The sequence below is a fragment of the Tamandua tetradactyla genome, chromosome 12 (genome assembly GCF_023851605.1).
Source record: "Tamandua tetradactyla isolate mTamTet1 chromosome 12, mTamTet1.pri, whole genome shotgun sequence".
Lineage (NCBI taxonomy): Eukaryota > Metazoa > Chordata > Mammalia > Pilosa > Myrmecophagidae > Tamandua > Tamandua tetradactyla.
In genome coordinates, this window is record NC_135338.1 from 54,911,752 (window position 1) to 54,934,019 (window position 22,268).

General features: G+C 52.3%; 1 protein-coding gene across 1 annotated transcript in view; it reads right to left on the minus strand.

Moving 5' to 3' along the window:
* ASB2 (ankyrin repeat and SOCS box containing 2) overlaps positions 1-22,268 on the minus strand; it is a 53,878-nt gene that overhangs the window by 17,097 nt on the left and 14,513 nt on the right. The window contains exons 5-9 of the mRNA XM_077123420.1: positions 14,558-14,836; positions 7,140-7,241; positions 4,184-4,350; positions 3,193-3,348; positions 754-999 (exon numbers count right to left, since the gene is read on the minus strand). Of these exons, the coding sequence (XP_076979535.1) occupies positions 754-999; positions 3,193-3,348; positions 4,184-4,350; positions 7,140-7,241; positions 14,558-14,763 (877 nt within the window). The 5' untranslated portion in view covers positions 14,764-14,836. The remainder of the gene's footprint in view (positions 1-753; positions 1,000-3,192; positions 3,349-4,183; positions 4,351-7,139; positions 7,242-14,557; positions 14,837-22,268) is intronic.

Genomic DNA, 22,268 nt, shown 5'->3' on the forward strand with positions numbered 1-22,268 from the left:
CTTCCCATGGAGAGAGAAAAGAAATCAAAGTGTTCCTTTAGGGAAGCAGAATATAAAGCTCATTCCCCAAAACAGCATCTACCATTGTTTCAAGGTCTGCTACTAGGACATTACAATGCAAGAAATATTATTTTCTTTTCCCTGGTTAAGTATATTTGACGTATTATTTTCTTTTCCCTGGTTAAGTATATTTGGCAGGGAAAGAATCCAAAGACCTGGGTTCAATTTCCAGCTCTGCTGCTAATTTGCTGCGTGACCTTGGACAAATCACTTTCCAGTCTTGGCTCTTGATTTCATCACCTACAAATTGAAGGGTGACTTAAATGTCTGAAGTCCTTACTGACCCTAAGATGAGATGCGGTAGAAAGTGAAGTGGTTGGAGTATCAAGAGACCACAAGTCTGGCTTGTTCTACTACTAATTTGCTACATGACCTTAGATAAGTCACTTACCCTTTCTAAGTCTCAGATTCCTCACATGTAAAATGAGGATATTGGGTTAGAGTAGAGACGCCAAACATGTGGCGCATGGGCCATCACTCCCTGTGCTTGTGCCTAACTGCAGATATCACTAATGGAGCTCAGTATCTTTCCCGCTGAATCTACATGCAGTCTCAGAATCCTTCTCAACATAGCACTCCAAGAAGATACTATCACTTTACCAGAATATGCCCATAAGATGATGCCTAAACTTGCTTTCCCTTAGAGCTGTGCTCATTGGGGACTGTATGACTCAGGGACCCTCAGCCACTCACCATGCTTGGCCAGGAACCTCAGAGCCTCCAACTGCCCACTCTGGGCAGCCACGAACAAAGGAGTGATACCATAGGCATTCTTGGATTCCACCTTGGCACCTCCGCTCACCAGGATCTCCATGACCTCCAGGTCATTGCGAGAGACAGACTCATGCAGAGCTGTCCAGCCTCGGTTGCAGCGATGGTTGGTGTCTGCGTTGTACTGCACCAAAATCCTCACTGCTTCCACGTTCTTGCGCTCACAGGCTGTGCCCACAGAGAAGCAAGACGGTCAGCAGGGCTTGTTCATTCATTTATCCACTAAACTAGCTAAGTTCCAGGCCTTGCATTGGACCTAGGACATCTGACTAACAGAAATACATATCTTATGCCACAATAATGCCTCTTGACACTGGTCAGGTGCCAGGCACTCTGTTCTAAGTGTTTAACGTGGATTACCTCATTTAATTCTCTCAACCACTGTTAATCACTGCGTGATTATCCCCTTTTCACAGATGAGGAAAGTGAGGCACAGAGAGGTTAAGTGACTTGCCCAAGGTCAACAGATATTAAGTGGCAGAGCTGGGATTCAAACCCAGGTCATCCCATCCCAGAGTCTGTTCTTAACCACTGAGCTTTGATGATGAACTCAGTGGACAACACGCCTGCCTTCTAGGTGCTTTCGATCTACATACCCATGTTTCCCAAGTTCTGGTACCACTGGGATTTTAGGAAGATCACTTTTAAGTTACCTGAGTCATTTTGTCTTACAACATTTGTGCCTTTTCCACTACAGTGCCTGAGGCCTGGCCTCTGTCCCTCTGGAATGTTCTAGGATCTCCTAGCTTGTCTCCCTTCCCAGTGTGGGCCACTTCAGTCCTCCATATTACCAAGGCTGGAAGAATCTTTCTAGATGTGGAGCAGATCATGACATCGTCCTGTTCAAAACCCCTCCTCAAAGGCTACTCTTTTCATTTAGGGGTAAGTTTTCTCTTGCTGGGTACAAAGCATCACGTCTTTATCATCCTGCTCAGAGCTCCTTCTTAAGCTCCACTCTCTCCCGTCCCCAACACACACCTGCTTTGGCTTAGAGTCATCCCCAAGGAGGCTGCAGGTGACGTCAGTCCCCTGGGCGCTTTTCCAAGTCATCACCCCTGGGAACCTTCTCTGAGTCAGTCTGTGGGGGCTGCCTGTGTAGGGTTTCAAAGTGGACCACAGGCGAAGTTGTCAACCTCTCTGCACCTTGGTTCCCTCACCTGTATCACCTGTACTGGGGAGATGATACTCCTTCTCGTGGGAAGGCTGAGTGAGGCAGAATGTGGGGGGCATTGGCACATGGCAGGGGTGCACGCAGGCCTGGGCCTGAACATGTGGACGGGAAGCACAGGAGATGGGGCTGTCCTGTGATGGCGGGGGCCCAGGTGCTGCCTTCCACTGTTGGCCTGCAAGGCACCCAGTTCCTGCCATCCTGTCCCTTTTGCCCACTGAATTCTCCAAGCACTGGGCACCAGGAAACCCACATAGGAAATCAGGGATTTCTGAGGTTTTTCAAAGTGCAACGGCCCCATCATTTTACAAGACCCAAAGCTGATGGCTTAAGCATTTAGGTATGAACTGGAGGCTTTTCATACAGTGGTTCAGAGCGTGGTGCTGCTGTATTTAAACTCCAGATCTGCACAGGCTTTGCAGGCTGTGTGATCCTGGGCAACTTATATCATGTCTCTGTGCCTCGGTTCCTCATTAGTAAAATGCGGACAATATCAGTAACTATTCATAGGTGAGTATGAGGGTTAAATAGCAGTGCCTGGAGCATATACATGCACTCGGTGCATAAAAATGTCACTCAGTAAACACCAGCTAGCATCATTATTCAGATTTTGACTCGGCACTACTCAGGCAGCCAACAAATGTCCTAAGGAAGCCACAGGCTTTTATTTTCCTTGATCAAGCATCCTGGAGGTACAAATCCTCTCATACCTCCTTGACTTTGCCTATGCTGTTCTCCCTTCTGTCCAGCTGGTAGTTCCCACTGTTCTGGTTCAGCTCACACCTCCCTGACTTTGCCTATGCTGTTCCCCCTGCTTATCCAGCTGGTGAATCTCCTTGTTCAGCTCAGGCACCTCCTCCATGGGTGCTCCGCCCCCACACCAGAGCCCCTTCCCATGCTCCAGCTGTGCTTCCTGCCACACTCTGCATCCCCACTGGCTGCCTGCTGTCCCATCTGTGTCTGTGCCCCACTGGGCTATATGGTTTCGTCCTTGATTCCCTGGGTGCCCTACAGCCTGCCTGGCACAGGTGAGACACTTGGAAGTTGTGGGCTGAATAGAGGCATGAATGAATGAGTGATTCAATTACATAAACCATGCATCTGGACAAAGCCTACTTCTTTGCAGTAGATTATGTACTTCTAGGAGAGATGCTCCTCATTGACCCCTCAGGGAAGCCCATCAGGTGACTCACCTTTGTAGAGGGGCGTCTCTCGGGACTTGTTGGAGATGTCAGGCTCGGCTCCCACCTGGAGCAGCCAGAGGAGGCAGTCCAGGTGTTCCCTGCACGTCGCCAGGTAAAGGGCCGTCTCCTCCTGCAGGGTGCGCTGGTCGAGGGTTGCCGGGTATGCTGGAGAGGAGGACAGATGGGGGAATTCATGAATTCACAAGGTACGCCCAACCCCACTTTCAACATGGAGACTTTCCCCATTCCCTCCCAAATTCCAGGGATAGAAATGTATGGCACCCTCTGAGATGAACCAGTCTCTGATTCCTTCATCCCCTCTGCCCTGAACTCTCACTTTCAAGGGTGCTGTTTCAGCTTCCTGGTCATAAAAGCCCAGCTCAGATGCCACCTCCTCCATGGGCCCCCTCCCTCTCTGAGTGACCCCGTCCTTCCTCTGCACCCCCCCATCAGCCCCTGCTGGAATGTCCACGTCTCACATCTGTTTCTGCCCTGGAGTATGGCGTTTGGAGTCTGTGTTGCTTTAGGACAGAGTCAAGTCCTTTTGTTCCCCGAGGGGTTAGGAGGCCCCACCTGCAGGTGCCCCACTCTGAATCTGATTGAGGAGGAGGCAGGAGTCCCCCGGGGTCCCACAGCTGGTAGGGAGGCCTTGGCTGGGCACAGGCACAGCTGCAGCATTTCCCACACTGAGTGAGCCCAGGAATCTTCATTCCAGAGCACGCTGGCAGTGGCTCTCCCACAAGCTGGCCCTCCCTCATTCCTTTCCTAGGAATTAGGTTCTCCTTGCCCTCAGAGGCCTGCAGAGATGGCAGTGCGGAGGCTGGGGGTTGGGTGGGAGACAAGTCACTTTCCCTCTCCCTGTGACTTCGGCCACCAAACATGTGTCATAACTGGCCTCACCCCCTCACCAAGGCTGTGCTGAGGCAAAAAATGCAAAGCTCCAGAAGGAAGGGGCCCTCCCCATTGCGTCCCCTCCCCACCCGACCCCGCCCACCCTCACCTCGATGGAGGACCTTCAGGCAGCCCAGCTGGCCGTAGTAGGCTGCCTCGTGCAGCGGCAGCCAGCCCTCCTTGTTGGGCTCTGCCAGATTCTTGCCCTCCTTGATCATGGCCCTCAAGGCCTCTTCATCGCCTTCCTTGATGGCCTTCAGCACGGGGTCCACGGACCTGGCAGAACAAAGGATGGGCCACGCCTCAAGAGCTGGTGGAGGGAGGGCCGGGCAGCCCCTCTCCTACAGAGAAACAGGCCTTGGGGTGCCTCAGAGGATCCCTATGTTCTGGGGCGCAGGCCTGTCCCGTCCAGCTGGTCTGGGCAGGTATTCAGCCCCATGTAGTCCCAGTAGCCTCATGTGGGGTGAAAACTCTTCCCGATGCCCGGTTCAGGCCCTGACCTGGCCCCCCAGCTCTCGGCTCCATCACAACTTCCTCAGCCTGTCTGACCTCAAGCTTCTTGACAGGTCAACCCTTGGTCATAAACCCTCATATAACCGCTGGCCTTGACATGGCTTTGGGTGATTTTATGGCCAATATCTGTCTCCTTCATTGTACTATAAACTCTGGAAATTCCATTTTATTCTCAGGACCTAGTTCAGTGACTGGTCCATACAGGTGCTCAGAAAATATTTGTTGAGTGAAAAAATAAATGAGTGAATTGATTAATGAATTCAGAACCTGGTGTGATAGGAACTCCAACAATTATTTGGCTCTTTCATCCCTTCTATTTCCAAAATGACAGCCTTTCCCCCTATTAGAGCCGTGCTTATTTCTTTGGGAATTATATTTATTACACACATCTTGTTCAAAATATGATTTGTGGGGGCCTCGGTGGAGAATTTGGAGGGCCCACCGGCCTACAAAGGTAAATGTGGGGACTCTAGATTGCCATGTCAGTGTCCGATTCCCCGGTGAGCGTCCCTGGGCTCAGGGATGTTCCATGTCTGTATCCCTGAGCTGGCGCCATGCGGGGCACAGGCACACCCTCAGTGAGGCTCCGTGACAAGGGTGAAACACGGCCAGTGCATTCCCTGTGCGGGTGGGAACCGAGACTCCCTTGTAGACGGAGCTCCTTGATGACTGAAAGAGAATTTGGGAATCCCTCCATCCTTGCAGCTTTCAGCAACTGTAGGTAATAGTCCACCTGGACCGTTCAGGATTTAGGCTTGTGGCACCTCCTTACAAAGGGGTGAATACGTAACCCCCGTGGGAGATGTAGCAATGTGTAAAATAGAGCAAGCACACCCTCATGGGGCTTCAAGCAGCTCTGTAGTGAAGGCCGGTCCCCCAGGTGGGCCCCTCTTACAATGACTATTTCTCTGTTCATTCATTCATTCATTCATTCACATAGCAGCCATCCCCACCCTTGGAGAGCCAACAAGGGCTGTGACCCCAGACCCACTCCTGGGGTGGGCTCTACACACATGGTCCCATTTCCCAGATGGAGAAGGTAAGGCTGCAAGCAGGCCTTGTTCCCAGGGCTCCGTATTAGGGACTAGGATGAGCTATGAGGGGCTTCAGTGCTGGCCCTGCACCCGCCCAGCTGCTTCCTCCAGCATGAGCGGCACTTCCTCCTGACTCTCAGCCTCTCTGGTTATTAATAGCACCAGAGCTAGTGAGATGCCGGTGAGGTTACAGACCCAGCAAGGAGGACAGAGACCCGGACCCGAGAAGAGCCGCAGCCTTGTCGACACCATTGCTGCCAGCTTGATGAGCTCCACTTGCGAGCTGCCAGGACAGTCCTGCCAGTGTCCACTGAGGCTTTGCCTGTGTTCAGGGAAAGTGCCATGGGGTACGTGTCCCACTTTCCCTGGGAGGTCTCCTGTGGGACCCCAACTGAAGTGAAAGGATGGGGTTTGTTCTCGTGGACTCAGGGTGGGGAGGTGGGGGACCACAGCCCCAAAAACACTTTTAGGACAGTCTGAGCTGTGGCACCAGTACTCTAAGACTTTCAGCCTTACAGGCTGGTGGCTTCCCCATGAGTTCAGCCCGAGTTCCCACCCCACGGTGGTGGGGAGGGGACGGCATCAGAGATTAATGAGCTAGACAGGACCTTGGAAGCCACTTTGTGCTCCCCAACCCTCTCCTGTGGAGAAGGGGACTTAGAGAGGGGCAGAGACTTGCTGGTTATCACATAGGAAGTGGCAGCAGTGCTGAGATCAGAACCATCTACCCTCCTTGCAGCAACAAGGAATCGAGTCTCCAGAGGGTTTTAAAGAGCTGGGAAGGAGAAACACAATTTTGGCCAGTTCTCTGCTTCCTCCCTCCCCCCACCCCCGATGAGCAAGGAAGGGTTCCAGTGAGAGGACCCCTTTTACTCTTTTAGCTCCTTCTAGGGTCCATATGGGGAACAGAGGCGGGATCAAGTCAGCGCTATCCCCCAAGGCCCCAAATAGCCCAGCAGCCTGGGGCCAGCCAAACTGAAGCCCTCCTGCAGCTCTGATTATTTCTGGAGTTTAGCACCTGGCACAAATAAAAGCAAAACACAACACGTGGGAGTGAGTGTTTACCAGCTCTGGATGGCATGGAGAGGGGGCGAGAAAAGGGGCACAGACAGAAGGTGCAGCCACTCAAGAGCTCCAGCACTGAACTGCTCTGGGCCTCCTGGGTTCTGGGGCCATCTCCCCAAATCTCCCTATTGCCGGGTCCCCAATTCAGAACACTCCTCCCAGGGGTTACTCTGACACAGAGGTCTCATCTGTGGGCCTCTCAGAGGGGAGCCCTGAGCCCAGCCTGGTGGTCGTCCTGGGAGTCTGAACCACCATGCCTGGCTCAGCGGGAACGACTGGGTCTCAGGGGGATGTACCACACGGGGGTGGGGGGGGCAGCGTGCGGAACATGACCTGGGAGGCCGCGCCACAGGGTCCCTGCCTCCCTGCAGACCTGCTTCCCACCTCCCTACCACCCCCAGCTGGGGGATCAAGCTTGGAGGGTCATGGGGGGCTGAGGCAGGGGTCACTTACGCCAGCTGGGACGTCTTGGACAAGCGGCTGTTGTATTTCTGCATGACCTCTTGGAACAAGCCCATGTGGTTTGGGGCCGGCGCGCCCTCCGCGGCAGCGGACCTGGAGGGTGCAGGGCAGGAGTGGAAGAGGGAGAAATACTCTGCATAAGAGAAACGGGTCATGGCTGGAGGCAGGACGAGGAGCGCGGGCGAGCGAGGGGGAGAGAGACTGACAGGCTCAGGGCTCTGAACCAAAGCAGATGGCCGAGTCCTCTCTGTGTGCTGGACACAGCTGCTGTGTCTCCAGATTATTTTTGGCCCTTGGAGGAAGCCCTGGGAGATTTAAATGACCATATAAGACAACAATGAGGTTAACCTCACCCCTACCCTTGCGGTCCCCCTCCCCAGCCACCCGCGCAGGAGGCAGATATGAGCAAGGTGACATTCTTCACCCCAGGAGGATGTGAGACGTGGTCTGCGGCAGGCTCCTGGGTCCTTCCACCCAGGCTGAGCCCCGACGGGGCTGGCCCAGGCGTTCACGGAGGGGTCGAGCCAAGGGGGCCAAGGTGACAAGTCAGCCACGTCTGTGCCCCCCGCCCCCCCAGCCCACCGGCTCCTCATTAGTGCCTAGTGCCCAGCAGTCAGAGGGTTATGACAAAACGTTGCCTGAGGACGGCTGGGCAGGGCCAGCCCACGGAGTCAGATGGACCCTGGCTCAAATCTTGGCTCTGGCCTTTCCTGGCCGATACCTAAGGCAGATTAAACTTCCTTGTGCCTCGATTTCCCCCCTGTAAGAGGGCATGGGCACAGACCCCCCCCCCATCCCCATCTCACCTCAGAGAGCTGGCCGAGGCCTGCGGGAGGGAATGGGGTGAAGCGCTTAGCGGGGCACCAGGCACACGCCAAGGGGATGCTCCACTGGCTGACCATTCATTTTAGTCATTGTTTCACCTCTGAGACGCCACCCTCCCAGACACCATGGGGCTGTTGTGAAGACGGAAGGGGTTAATGGAAGTTATAGCGGGGATTAGATGTGCGGTCCCCACTGACCCACTCCCTGCTCCTCGCAAGGCCAGACCAGCTGGCCCGGCCTGCACTTGTGCGCACCGCGGGGCAGGTGGGGTTTCGCTGTGGGGCTGCGGAGGGCATCGCTGCTGAGACCTAGCGCCCCGTGGAGGCTGTGGGGAAGTGGGATTGTGACTCCAAGAAGGACCCACCCTCTTCTAGGACAGGCCAGATTTTAGGGACACCCTTGGCAAGGCCAGGACGAGGTGGAGAGGAGGGGACAGAGAACTTAGCCGTCTTCATCGTCCCACCGTCACCAGTCACCGTCACTGCCTCCTACCGAGCACGTACCAGGCTGAGCAAGATGCCATGCGAAGCCCTTTGTGTGTGTGTTCATTCACCAGTCCTCAGCCCCCCTAAGAGAGGGGTGGAAACATCATTACCCTTTTACAGAGGAGGAAAACGGAGGCGGTGAGAGGGTAACTGCCCTAGGGTTGCACACAGCTGGGCAGTGAGCAGAGCAGACTTTCAGACTCAACGCCTGTCTGCTGGAACAACTAACTGAGTGCGCCTTCCTCCAAGGCCTGGCTCTCAGTTCCTTCCTTCACAGTCTCCCACCAGGCTATGGGACTTTGAGCAAGCCCCCTCCCATCTTTGGGCCTCAGTTTCCTTAGCTGTAAAATGGGGAGGCAGGACTAGACCAGGGGTATCCCTGCTGCTTCTGTAGTCATGGCACGTTTGCTGAAATTAACTGTTTATGTGGGAAACTCAGCATGTTAAACAGAGCCAAGAGACCCTGTCCTGGGAAGGGGCGCAGAGCCTGGCCTTCCAGGACCCTCCCCTCAGGCCAAGAGTGTTACTGAGTCTGGGGTTCTTTGAACTGGCTCCTGGCCCTGAGAAGGGGGAACGTTCTGAGCAGGGTGCAAGGAGGCCTGGGGCCAGGCCGCCCTCCATACTCGTCAGCCCTGGGCCCTAGCAAGGCCCTGAGTTTCTTTCTCCCCATTATCCTTGGTTGTTGGCCACACTCCTTGCTGGTCCACGTGCGGCCTCCAATCTCTAACTATCGGTCAGCCGCCTTTAGCCAGGTAATAAGCACTAGGAAAAGCCCACCACACCACCCCAAAACCAGGACTTCTTTATGATGTGTAATGACAGTAGCAGCAGCTGACACGTTTGTGTAGGACAGATGCTCACTAAGCCGTTCCATTTGTTGTTTCATTTCTAGCCTCCCTACCACCTGTGATGGAAGCAGGGGCTGCATCGTGCCCGCTGTGCAGATGAGACTAAGTTCAATTCAGCCAAGATTTCCAGGCTCCTGCCTGTGCCAAACCCTGTAGATCAAGGAGATAATTCCTGTCGTTGGTCCTTAAGCACCCAGCAGGGTGGGACACACACACACACAGACAAATACACACAGAGGATCCTGGAGTTGCAGGGAGAGGCTGGAGTAAGGGCAGGAAGACTGACTCTGGGAGCACTGAAATTGGGGTGTGCTGAATTATAATGGGGGAATGGACAAGGCGACTGCTCAGAGTTGCTGAGCTGTGGGCCTCAGGTTTCGTGCTTTCTGATTGAGGCTGGTGGCCCCACTTCCCCTGGAAGCCCAGGGCTGGGGAATTCCCAGCAGAGCAAACCACAGGGACTGAGTTAGAGGCAAGCGCAGCCTGGGCCCAGGACAGGATGTGGGTGCGGGTCATGACCTGGAAGACGCCCAGGTAGGGCCCCTAAGCCTTTGCGTGTCAGCGGGCAGGTCTAGACCTCTACCCCCAATGCTCCCCATACCCAGTGCCCTAGTCCTGGAGTCCGGCTGGTCCTGGCTTCAGACCCGGGTCAGGAGCAGCACTGACAATGCCAACTCCTCGGTGAGCCAGTGGGTGGGCTGCCTTGTCGGAGCTAGTGAGCTGCCCGGCTAGCCCTGGGAAGGGTTAAAAGGGGCTGGGGCTGGCTGAATGCAGACGACAAGCAGACCTCCTGACAGGGAAGGAAACTAACAAATAAGGGGCATCTACTCCATGACCCCCACCGTGCTGGGATCCTGTTTGTTCTCCCAACGGATCTCCAGGCCAGCGCCATCACCAGCACGATGCCTGGCCTGTGGGAGGCACTGGATAAATATTAGTGAACAGAATACTTGGGGACAAAACAAGAAAAAGTAAAGCACAAACAAAAAACTTTGAAGAGGGTAGTGCAACAGTGGTGCAGTGGCAGAATTCTCACCTGCCATGCCAGAGACCCGGGTTTGATTCCTGTAGCCTGCCCATGCCAAAAAACAAAACAAAACAAAAAAATCTATGAAGAGGCCGAGGCAGTGTGGCGGTCTTGGTGTCGTGCTGTTGCTTGCCAAGACCTCACACTGTTGGCGAGCCGGCCCCTGCCCTCAAGGGGAACAGGAGGAAGTGCCCCTGATCTTAACCAATTCCCACCCACCCCCATTCCTACAGGGTCTTGGACTCAACCTCCCACCCATGAGCTGCTTCTCCCTCACCCACTGGCCAATCCTTCCTTCCTGGGCTGGGCAGAGTAGAATCGCACGTGGAAAGAATGAATCCCAAGCTGCAGCAATTTCTGCCACCCAGCCATACCTGAGATCCACTGGGCACTTGCTATGGGCTTAGACCATGATAAGTGTGTTGCACTGAGCATCTCATGTAATTCTCCAGTCCACTTTGTGAAGGAGAAGTCATTGGCTCCCTTTTGTAGGTGAGGGTACAGAGGCTCAAAGAGGTTTATTTCCTCTCGTCTGCTTGGTGAGCTCCTATTCAGTCCACAAAGCCCACCTCTTCAACTAAATGAACCCACCTTTCAACATCCCTCCTCTGAAACTGGAGCAAGCCCCATGGCTGTGCTTTTCCTGCTGGGTCATCATGTGCCTCCGGACTTTCCCCACATTAGATTGTGACTTTGGAGAGACCAGGGCCCAGGCCTGCTTTGAGCCCAGGCCTGCTTTGCATCCAGGTGCCAGCAAGGGTCTGGGGACAAGCTAAGGACCTAGTAAATGTCCTGCCTTGATTTGAATGGCTTGCAGCTGTGCACACATCATCCCAACGAAGTTCCTGCTTCATCTTTCCCTGCTTTGTCTTCTTAGAAATGTAGCCTTAAATAAAATGCAGAAGTTTAAAGGCTATACAGACCTAGCTTCCTGGAAGCACTCTGACTGTCCATCCCTAGTAACCTTGGGCTCCCTGCTTCTCCATGGGGCAGGTAATGAGGTCTCAGGGAGCACTCAGCAGGCCTAGATTTGGCAAATGATCTTTATGCGTGGGCTAAACTTCGTCCTTTGCATTCTGGTGGGAGAGAAGCAATTGCAAAAGGGAATGGTCTATTTTTGTGGGGGATGCAGATCTGGCTTTCATTTCAGGGATGCCAAAGACCCAGCTGAGCTTTATGTCCACAGTTGTCAATTTGGTACAAGATACAGAAAAAAGTCAGATTTCTAGAGCATTCTATTGGCTTCAAAGTTCACGTGTTTGTCTAAAAACATTTATTGGGCACCCACAATATCCAGGCTCTTGGCTGAGCACTGAGAATATAACAGCGTGTAGTAGCCACTCGCTGTTCCCAAAGAGGTTACAGTGTAGCTGGGGATGCTGTCGGGGTGGGGGTGGGGGGCAGACAATGTCAGCCAAGGGTGGCACATGGACTTGTCTATGAAGCAGAGGCAGCCACAAAGGTGTGTCTTCAGGTCACTCAGAGAGGGGGTGGGAGAGGGCTGTTCAAGCTGCTGGATGTGGGGAAGGCACCAGCACCTCATCTTATATGCTTTTCATAAGCCACGAGATGAGCAAGGCAGGTATTTGTTATTACCATTTTAAAGATGATACTGTTGGGGCTCAGAAAAGTTGAGTAACTTGCTTAAGGTAGCACAGCCAATAGGTGACAGAGGAAGGATTGGAACCTCCAAACCCACTTTGCTTTCCACTCTACTCTGCTGCCTCCTATTCATTCACCCTGTCCCTCCATTCCTTTCCTCGCAAGACTGCTCCTTGGTGCTTGCCACAGTCAGGCACGGGGCTGGGCAGGGGCTGAATGCAGGAAGAGATTCCAGCCCTTGGCCTCAAAGAGCTTTTAGCATATTGGTAGAATCAGACAAATAAAAATTGTAAGTGGCAGTCAGGGCCATGAAGGAAACCACGAGCCAAGAGAGTGGCTATGAGGAAGGGGTCCTGCTTGATCCAAAGGGTAGCCAGGGCAGGACTCTTGGAGGATGTGATATTTAAGCTGAAACCTGAAGGATGAGAAGGAGCTGGTCACGTGAGGCCTTTGGAGACACAACTGATGTCCTGTTTCAAAATTTCTTTTGAATCTGCTTGGGTGGGAACTGTGATATTCAGCAATAGAAGTGAACCCAATCTTTCCCCACATCATTACTTTAATGCCTTGTCTGGGTATGTGAGGCCAGAAGTCTCACATTTGGGGACCCCAAATCTCCATGGGTGGGACGCAGATATTATGAGGTCCAAACTCCACTTTGAGGAGGTGGGGGGAGTAAGAAGCAGAAAGAGGCCTTTGCAGAATTGCCAGGACTGGCTAAGTGTCGGGCTTCAGACAAGGTCAGACTTTGGTTCAATTCCTGGCCCTGCTGTGCATGTGTTTTGTCATCTGTAAAATGGGCACAGGAGTATTCACCTGTGGGGCTTTTGGAAACATTAAGTGAACTGATGTATGCTGGGCACATGGGAGGTAACGAGTGCATCTGGGGAAAGGGGAGGAGGAGGAGAGAAGTAAGGTTGCATGACAAATCCTACCACAGGGTTTGCTTCCCCAGCAGGGCCGAAACCCTGCCCCCTTCCAGGGGGAAGGGCCAGAACCAAACCAGGTCACATCAAGAGGGAGAAGATGCAAGCTGAATTCTCTTCCCCTCTATCACTTGTGCTTAGATCTCAGGGGAGGGCCATGTGAGCTTGGTTAAGTCATTTCACCTCCCTGTGAGAACATTTCTCCCAGGAGGCTCGATAAATAGCTCATGTCCCATTATGGATCTCCATTTCCTTACCTGAGAGGGTAGATAAAGGAGGAGGTCAAAATCTGGACCGTGGGAGCCCACTCAGTTCAAAACTTTCTAAGGGGCGCTGGGACCTCCTTGTGGGCTGGTTGGCTTCGTGCTGCAGGCCCCATCCTCCCAGAGACAAAGGATGCCCTTATCTCACTCTGGTCCCTGCCTGAGAAAGAGGAACCTGTGGTCTGACTTCAGCTGAACCAGCCAGAACAGAAACCAGGGCCTCCTCAAGCAGAGACCAAGATGGCTCTAGGTTTCAGTTTCTGATTGGGTCCCAGAGTGGGGTGTCCTTCAGGCAGCTCAGTGACCTGGAGCTTCCATCCTCCTCCAGCTGCTCAAGGAGGCCACTTGGCCTCCTCTAGAAGGGTTTTCTAGAAGGACCTCCTCAGCTCTGAGCATCCCTGGGCCTTGCCCAGCCTGCCAGGCAGAAGCATCCCAGCCTCCCCAAGGGGCAAATTCACTGGGGAGAACTCTGGTGGGTTTCACCAGAGGAAAGGCCTGGGATGCTCTGTCATCCACCTTCAGCCCCTGTCAACTGCAACTGGATGTTGGAAAAAGTCTGTTAATTGTTATTATCACTGTTATTTCTAGAGAGGGAAGCTGAGGTTCGGGAGGTTAAGTGACTTGCACAAGGTCACAGACTTCAGCTGGCTTCTGGAGACAATGAGATTTGAGGCCCATTCCCCAGGGCAATAGCAATGCATTACACTGTCCCAGATACTGAGTTGCATAAAATATATCATTAAAATCAACTACACCTGTTTCCCTTTACTCTTTTGTTGTGGCTACTAGAAAATATAAAACTACCTATATGGGCAGCAATCATGGCTTATGCCATATTTTCATTGGATTGTTCTACTCAAGAGAGTCCTGCCAAGTGAGATGAAGAGGAGCTGCCAAGATGGGAACCTGGGGAGGAGGCAGGGTGGCTTTGCTGGGCAGATGTCCTTTACTTCCCAGGCATGATTTCCCTGGAAAAGCAAATACATAGGTTTGGAAGTGCTGGCTTGACTCAGAACACAGTTTTCACCTCATTCAAACATGAAGCCAGTGGTCCTAGGCCATCGCATAGGCTTTAGAACCAGACCGTTCCAATCTCTGTAATACCATCTACTTACTGTGTGACCTTGGACAAGTTACTTCGCCTCTCTGTGATTCAGTTTCCTTATCTGCAAAATGGGAATATAACAACAGACCCACCTAGAGAGTTGTTAAGAAGATTAAATGAGGCAAGAGATGTTTGGCTCCTAACAGAGCACTTGGCATGCTCTGAATTCAATGCATTTAGATAATAAATGTAAATTGCTAAATGTTAAAATGCATCCTAGAGATGCACTGATTTGGGGTGAACAGTGTTTGGGATCAGCACTTTATGGATAATCCAAGATGGCAACGAACAAAGGCCCTGTTCCCCTCACCATCCTTGCCTTGCCTACCTTGTCAATGGGTAGAAATGGGTGGCTTGGCGATTGGCACAAGTAGATGCAGCGGCCTCAACAGTGGGTGGGCCCCGTGTCTTGTCAGCCAGGCTCTGCTCTATGGCCAGCTGGACCAGCTCATCTTCGCTCAGGCTGCTGTACAGGCTGTACTCCTCGTGCCCAATGGTACACTGTCTACCCCGGGCACGGATCTCTGTGGCCATCCTTTTCCACCTCTCACCCCACTCTCCAGAAGAGACACTTCATGGGAAGGAAGAAGTAATGAATCAGAAAACCCTGTGAGGAGAGCAAAACCATTCTAGTCACTAACAGTTTTGCAAGACAGCTGTATTCACCCACAGGGAAAGTTGTATGTGCTTTCTCCTGGCAAACAGTCATTCATTCATTTATCTATTCATGTGGTTATTTGATCTGCCCAACACCTATCCGTCTATCCACCCTACCATCCATCTATTCAACCATCCATCTGTCCATCCATCCACCTATCCATCTATCCATCTATCTATCCACCCATTTTCCTATCTGTACATATATCCAACCATCCATCCATGCAAACACCTAACCATCCACCCACCCATTTATTTATCCATCCTACCATCCATTTGTCTGTCTACCCACCCACCCATTTAGCCATCCATTCTTTTATCAAACCATCCACACGTTCACCCATTCACTTTTCCATTCCATTATTTATTGAGTGCCTACTCTGTGTCATGTACTCTTTCAAGCACTGGGGAGACAACAATGAACCCAGCAGACAAGGCCCCAGCCCCGTTGGAAGCTGCATGGCAATGCTTACACTCTTTCCTCCCAGTATCCAACACTGTCTTATCCTGGCATTTCTCCATCCCTCTTCACTGTACTAGGGCTGCGAATACTAGAGAGAATTCGACACAGACCTACTACTTCTGATCCCATGATCTAGTTAAAATCAATAATTACAATAATTTCCATGTTAATTCCAGGGACTCTCTTCTAAAGAAAAAAAATGTCTTAAGGAAAAATGGACTTTGGTTGAGTCAACTACTTTTAGGAAATGAAGTAAAGACAAATAAGCCTTCATTTCATTTTTACTGCAGGCAGTGTGACTATAGGTCAGTGGTTCTTAGCCCTGGCTGCTCATTAGAATCATATGAGGTCTTTTTTGAAAATACTAAAAATTATAGCTGGTGTTATAATTTGGTTTGTCCAGCAAATCTTCACTCCCTTTGCCCTCCTGTTAGAGGTAGAATCTCCACTCTCCATTGGTGGGGGACTTGGTTGTGTGACTTGCTCTGGCCCATGACTGTTGGACATGATGCCAGCAGGGACTTGCCAGGTGCTTGGGCAATAGAGCTTGCTCTCTCTCCTCTGCCACTGCTGGGAGAAGAGCACTCCCCATTCCCTAGAGCTTCTGCCCCTTCATCCTGGGGCCCTGGGCGAACCCATCTGGGGCACCCCCAGCCCAGCCTTCCTAGGAGACCCCAGCCCAATAGCACCAGCACCTGAAGCTGAGTCCCCCAAGTAAGGCTGACCTGGATCAGTGTAAGAATAAAAGCCTCTTTGGGGTGCTTTGTTAATGTAGCATTCTTGGGCCCTAGTTAACAGAAACCCAAAAGATTAGACCAGGAGTTCACCAGGAAGAGAGCCAAATGGTCCACAAACTAGTGTAAAGATGCTTAGCTTCCTTTATGTGAGGTGATATTCAAACTAAAACCTAATGCAATATCGCTAGATACCAGCAGAACAGCTCTGATTGAAAAAAATGGAAAATACCAAGTCTTGGGGAGGTTGTGGAGCAACCCGAATCCTCACCACCACTGATGGGTGTATGAAATCGCTAAAACCACTTTGGAAAATGGGAAGTATTTGCGGAAGCTGAACATTCCTACGTTCTATGGCCCAGGACCTCCACTCTTAGCTACGTGCCCGAGAGAGATGTGTACATAATTTCACCAAAAGGCAAGTACAAGAATGTTCATAATAGCCCCAACTGGAAACCACCCACTGTCCATCAACAACTGAATGAATTAAAACACTATGGCATATCTGTGTGATGGCTAGTACCCAGCAATGAAAACAAACGAACCACCCCTGCACACCACAGGGTGGATCTCATACACAATACTGATCTGGAGAAAGCAGAGGAGAAAGAGCATATGTACAGGATTCAATTTGTGTGAGGTTCAAGAACAAGCAAAACCAATCTATGTTGTCAGAAGTCAGAATGGTGCTATGTCTGCAGAGTTGCGAACGGGAAGGGGACAAGGGGGGCACTTGTGGGGAGCCAGCAGCATGGTATTTCTCAATCTAACTTGGTTAGCAAGATGTGGTTCCCTCTGTAAGGAATTCTGGAGCTGCACACTTGTGACTTGTACACTTCTTTTGAGCATGTTGACTGGGATACCATAGCTACTTAAAATACAAGGTATACACAATCAGTTTTCAAGAGTATCAATGCTTGGGCCCCATCTCAGACCAACTAAGCTAGAATCTTTGGGAGAGAGGCCCAGGTTTCCAAGTAGATGATTAGGGACCAGCACTCTGGAGAATAAAGAGCCCTAAAGCATAAGGAGAGGTGAGACACCCGTGGGAGGTATGGGAAGACAGAGGACAGGATTCTGGATTCTCTTTGTAAGGCCAGTGCCTCCTGAAAAAAATGGCCATTTAAATTTTACTGCATAGGTGTCTGCATGTCTCCATCATCTTAGGGTATGCTAGACCTTGCAGACTGCCCAGCCAACAGCCATTCCCTCATCTTCCCTGACAGCAGAACATAACTCTGTCCAGGAAACAGTGTGTCAGTCCCAAGAATGAATCATGATTGTTCCAAGCCAGTTGGGACAATCTGAAGACTTTGACCAGTGACTAAACTAGCGGTGGGCATGTTGCTGAGATTTGTCTGAAGAGATATAAGGGAATTCTGCTGGGGTGCTTCTAGAAAGGACTTCCTTAATAAAAGAGAGGTTAGTAAAGAAAATGGTTCCTTGCCCACACCCCCATTTTGTGCTTAAAGAATTTGATGCTTGGAGTGGTGGCAGCCACTTTGTGCCCATGAGGGAAAAGAGTGCTGCTGAACTAATGCCAAATCCACCTACCTCCAGCTTACTTGATACGTGTTAAGAATCTTACAGTCTAAGCCAGTGTTAGTTGGGTTTTCTGTTATATGTGGCCTAAATATCTTAACTGATGTTCCTCAGGCCTGGCTAAGAATCTTGAAAAAGTTTCAAGACCCTGCTGCCAACCCAGGCCAAAGACTTCAAAGGCTCCAGGCACTGCAATGTTCAGCCTTAATGATTTTAGTGTGTGGCTATAGCTCATCGCCAGGTGACCACTGTGTGTTCCATGCTGTGAAGGGGAAGGGGCATCCTGACCCCAACATCATTTTGTGCCTGATGCATGGGATTTTATTTTTTTCTTTTGCAGCAACACTGGTTTTGTTTATTATGAAAAGAAGACTGGGAACCAAGAGAGTGGGGCTATATCCCAACTCTGCCATGAGTTTGTCTCTTCCTGTCTTGGACATTGATTTTCCCATCTGTTAAAAGGCAGGGGTAGACTACAGCCTTTCTTTCTACCCTCTGACCTTTCTTTCCTGGGCAAGGGGTAGGACACTCAGCAGCCCCAGCTGGCCCAGCCCTGGCTTCCTGCTCCCTCCCTGCTTCCCCGTAGCTGAGGTCTTGCAGGTCTGGGTTGGGCCAGGCCTGCCTTCAGTGGGCTGGGGAGGGATTCTGCCTGTGATGCTTTACCCAACTACCTGGCCCCAGGTGGGGCTCAGTGTATGGGGGCTAAACAGACCAGACACGTTGGTGCCAAGGGTCTGTGCCAGCACCATGGTGCTCCCATCTGAGGGTAGCTTCCTGGGGCTAGGGGGCAGGGGAAAAGCACTGGGCAGAGAGCCAGAGATCTGAGTTAGAGTCTCCATGCAACCACTAAAGTGCCGGGTGGCCTCAGCCAAGTCCCTGTCCTTCTCTGCATCTCAGCCTTCCCTTTGTAAAAGGAGGGGTTGGGACTAGAAAGTTTCCAAGGGCTCATCTGATTCTGAAGCTCCTACACTCAGTGAGATGTTTGGTTTAGTTCTAGCTATTGAACTCCAAACTCCCTGTCCTCGGGGGTGTCGTGTGGTCACCTCAAAAGCCCATCATCTGCAAGGAGCTTAGTGTTGGTCACAGCAGGCCAGGGAGCGAGGTGGGAGTTAAAATATCTCAGGTCCAGATGTCAGGAATCCTACTTCTAGTTTCAATTCTGTGACTTCCTAGCTACATGACCTTCGGCAAGCCAACGTCTTCCCCTTTCTGGGCCTCAATTCCTTCATTAATAAAGACAACCTACTTTATTGTGTTGCAGGAGAATATGATGGGGTATGTTTAGGCAAAGTGAGGGGCAAAGCAGGTCCTTGCGGAGCCCTCTCCCCGTAACCCCACCCACGGGTTAGGGGTCATCCGAGAGACTTCTATACTTGTTAGTTATTTCATGTATCCACCCTCACAATAGCCTTGGAAGGTAAGTCATTTTCATTCAATCAATTTATTAATTCATCTACACCCCCAGTTCCTTCCAAAAGGAACTTGATGCCACTCTGCTACTGCTCCCATTTTATAGATGAGGAAATTAAGGTTTAGGGAGGGGAGGGGCAGGACTTACACAAGGACAAACAGCTGGAAAGTGTCAGTTGGGGCTTTGAACCCCCATCTTCCACCTCAAATTCAATGCTCCTTCTGGGAATTTCAGGAAATCTGCTCCAAGCACCCGGCACACACATGGGATTTGAGCAGGCAGGGTGGCAAGGCCCCTTCTCCTCCAGCTGCAGCCACCTGTCCAGCCCAGCCGCCAGGCATGCCTGGCACTTTGGGCCACTGCCTTAGGCACCCATGCCTGCTGGGAGGAGGGTTCACGCAGAGGTGGGAGGAGGGGAGGGCTGACCTTGGAGGCTGGCTGAGAGAGAGGGTCTCTGCCTGTGAGTGGGCGAATCCCAGGCTGCACAGTGGGGACCTGCCGTCTCCTGCCTTCGTGATTGAGATCCCCAATCTTTGAGCTTCTTGAGTAAGAAGAACTCAATCTTTGTTTCCTCATGTGCAGGAGTATAAAGTTCTGTCATTATGGGGTTGGTGGGAGGACCCAAAAGGGTCAAGCATGCAGAGCCTGAGCTGTGAGACAGGCCATGTGTGAGGTCAGGGCTGCTGCCCTAGCGGTGGGGCTAGCTGCTCAGCCCCAGCACACGGGCACCGTTGTGAAGCCCAGCCTTGGAAAGCTGCTTGATTGGGCTCAAATCACCGCTCTGCTCATTGTTAGCCTGTGAACGCCATCTGTAAACTGGGCGCAGTAAGTGTAACTATCTCCTCAGGGATGGGGTGGCCTTGGGAACGGCACTGTCTCTCTCTAGGGACTCAGTTTCCCCTCATCTTCATGATGCCCAGCTTGATTTCTGAGGCCTCTGCCTGGGGGCTGCTGAGAGGAGCCCAGGTCTTGGAGGGAGACCAGCCGCCCCTAGGGCCCCTGGGAGGCTGGTCAGGAGAAAAGAATAGCCCTTTCCCAGGGAAGGCGGGAGTTGGGTGGGCCTTGTTCAGCCAACCAGGAGCCTGCAGATGAGTAGTGTTTACAGTAGCGTTTACAGGCCAGCCTGGAGATGGGGAGGCGGGAACCATCCCGGGACCCCCAAGGCCTCCTCTTTTGCCCTCCTTGCCACGCCCCAAACATTGGCTCTAGGGGTAACAGCAATTGTAAGTAGAACTCATGGGTTAAAACAGATAAAGCACTCAGCCCTGTGCCTGGCACTTCTGGAGCCAGCACTCTCTCAGTATTTAGGGTTGCTCTTCCAGGGTGGGGGGGTGGGGGGCCGGCCAAGAAGGCAGGAGGCAAGACAGCCGTGGCTTGGCAGCTGCCTGCCACCAGCCAATATCCCCCTCAACCAGGGGCCTCAGGACTGAGCCAGTACCAGCAACTCCAGGCTGCAGACAGAGCCGATCCTTCCTCGCCAGCCTTCCCTCGCCTTGGCAGAGCCTCATGGCGGTGACTCATCCTTAGAGGCGTGGCTCAGGTATCTCCACCCCCGGAATCCACCCCCATGGCTGTGGCATCCTGAGCTGCCTCTCAGGGCGTCCCTCGCATGTTGCCTGCTATGGGCCTGTTTCTCTAGAGGGAGGAGGGGGAGAATGTGTCACAAGAGGCCAAGGGTCATAATCTTGCTGCCTTCTCTTCACAGGCTGGTAGTCAGGGGACCACTGTTCCCATTTTACAGGTGAAGAAACTGAGGCACACCTGAGGAGGAAATGATAGGGAGGGACTCGAGGGTGCACCTCAAGGAATTCAAAACCATGCAGATGAGCAGGGGAAGAAATAATAAGGGTGATGAAACTGAAGCGCAGCCGGCCCAGAGACTCCCACGCGGCGGTAGACAGCCTGGGGACGGGCCGCTCTGCCACCTACTGGCTGTGCGAGGGGCAGGTCGTGGCCATTCCTGCCGCCTCACCCTGCCAAGCTGCAAAATGAAGGTGCTAATAGCTCTGGGCCCACAGGGCTATCACCAGGTTAAATGCAGTGACGTGTGGAAAGGGTGGAGAACAGCGCCCGGCTGGTAAAGATGTGCTGATGGCGTCCTACGGCTCCCAAGACTCTGGGATTCTCTGCGCTGACCCAGAACTGGGGCAGGGAGCCCCCACCCCACGGTGCTGGGAGGACGCTTGCTTGGAACTCATTCCCATTTCGGATTTGCAAGGAGGCTCAGTCCAAGAGATTTGAATCTTCTCACGAGCTCCCCCATTAAAAAAGAGCAAGAGTGAAAGCCAAAGTGAGCCAACGAGCCCTGGGCTTCTCTCACATGGTCAACAGGTAAAGCTGTGACCCGGCTCCCTGGCTGTTCTGGGCAGCCCTGGGGGAGCCCACGGAGGCCTCACAGAGGGTCCCATCAAGCCCCCGACTCAGGCTTCCAGGGGCAGGTGACAGGGTCCAAGCTTGGGAAGGAGGGACGTCTCCTGGCCCTGCCCCCAGACCAGCCTTCAGGATGGACTCTCCCCCGGATTCTGCCCCTGCCCGCCCCTCCCCCTCTCTGCGGTCCGGGGAACTCATGAAGGACCTGAAGCCCTAAGTCCATTTCCGCTCCACCCCCTCAAATCCCGGTTTTGCATTTCTGTATGGGGCCATCAGGGGATGTGAAGTGAGCAGCTCGAGGCAGTTCGGGCTGCCTAAGTATTTCAGTGGGGGCTGGCTTGTGAGAAGTAGAGCGTGTGTTCAATATTTAGCTTGTAAGCAAAGTTCCCGGTTTAGACCCAGCTGCCACTTTCCGACCACCTTTGCCCACAAAACAGAGGCCAAGGGTCATAATCTTGCTGCCTTCTCTTCACAGGCTGGTAGTCAGGGGACCACTGTTCCCATTTTACAGGTGAAGAAACTGAGGCACACCTGAGAAGAAAGTGATAGGCAGGGACTCGAGGGTGCACCTCCTTACTCCGCGCCTTGTTCTCGTACCCTGTGACCAACGGCAGCATCCAGCTGTGCTTGAAGCTTCGAGTAAAGGTCTGAGTTAAAACTGAAAACTATACATGAATATGATTAGAGAGATGGTGATGTTCGCACACGTGTGCATACGCAAACATAGTCTTTTTGAATATATATAGCAAAAGTTTCTGGGTCTCCCAAAAGTCACATAACCCTTAGCCTAAGCGTGTCCTTAAAAACTGGGGAATTAATCCATGCTGTACCTTGACCTTTAGAGGTCTTGACCCCTCTCTCT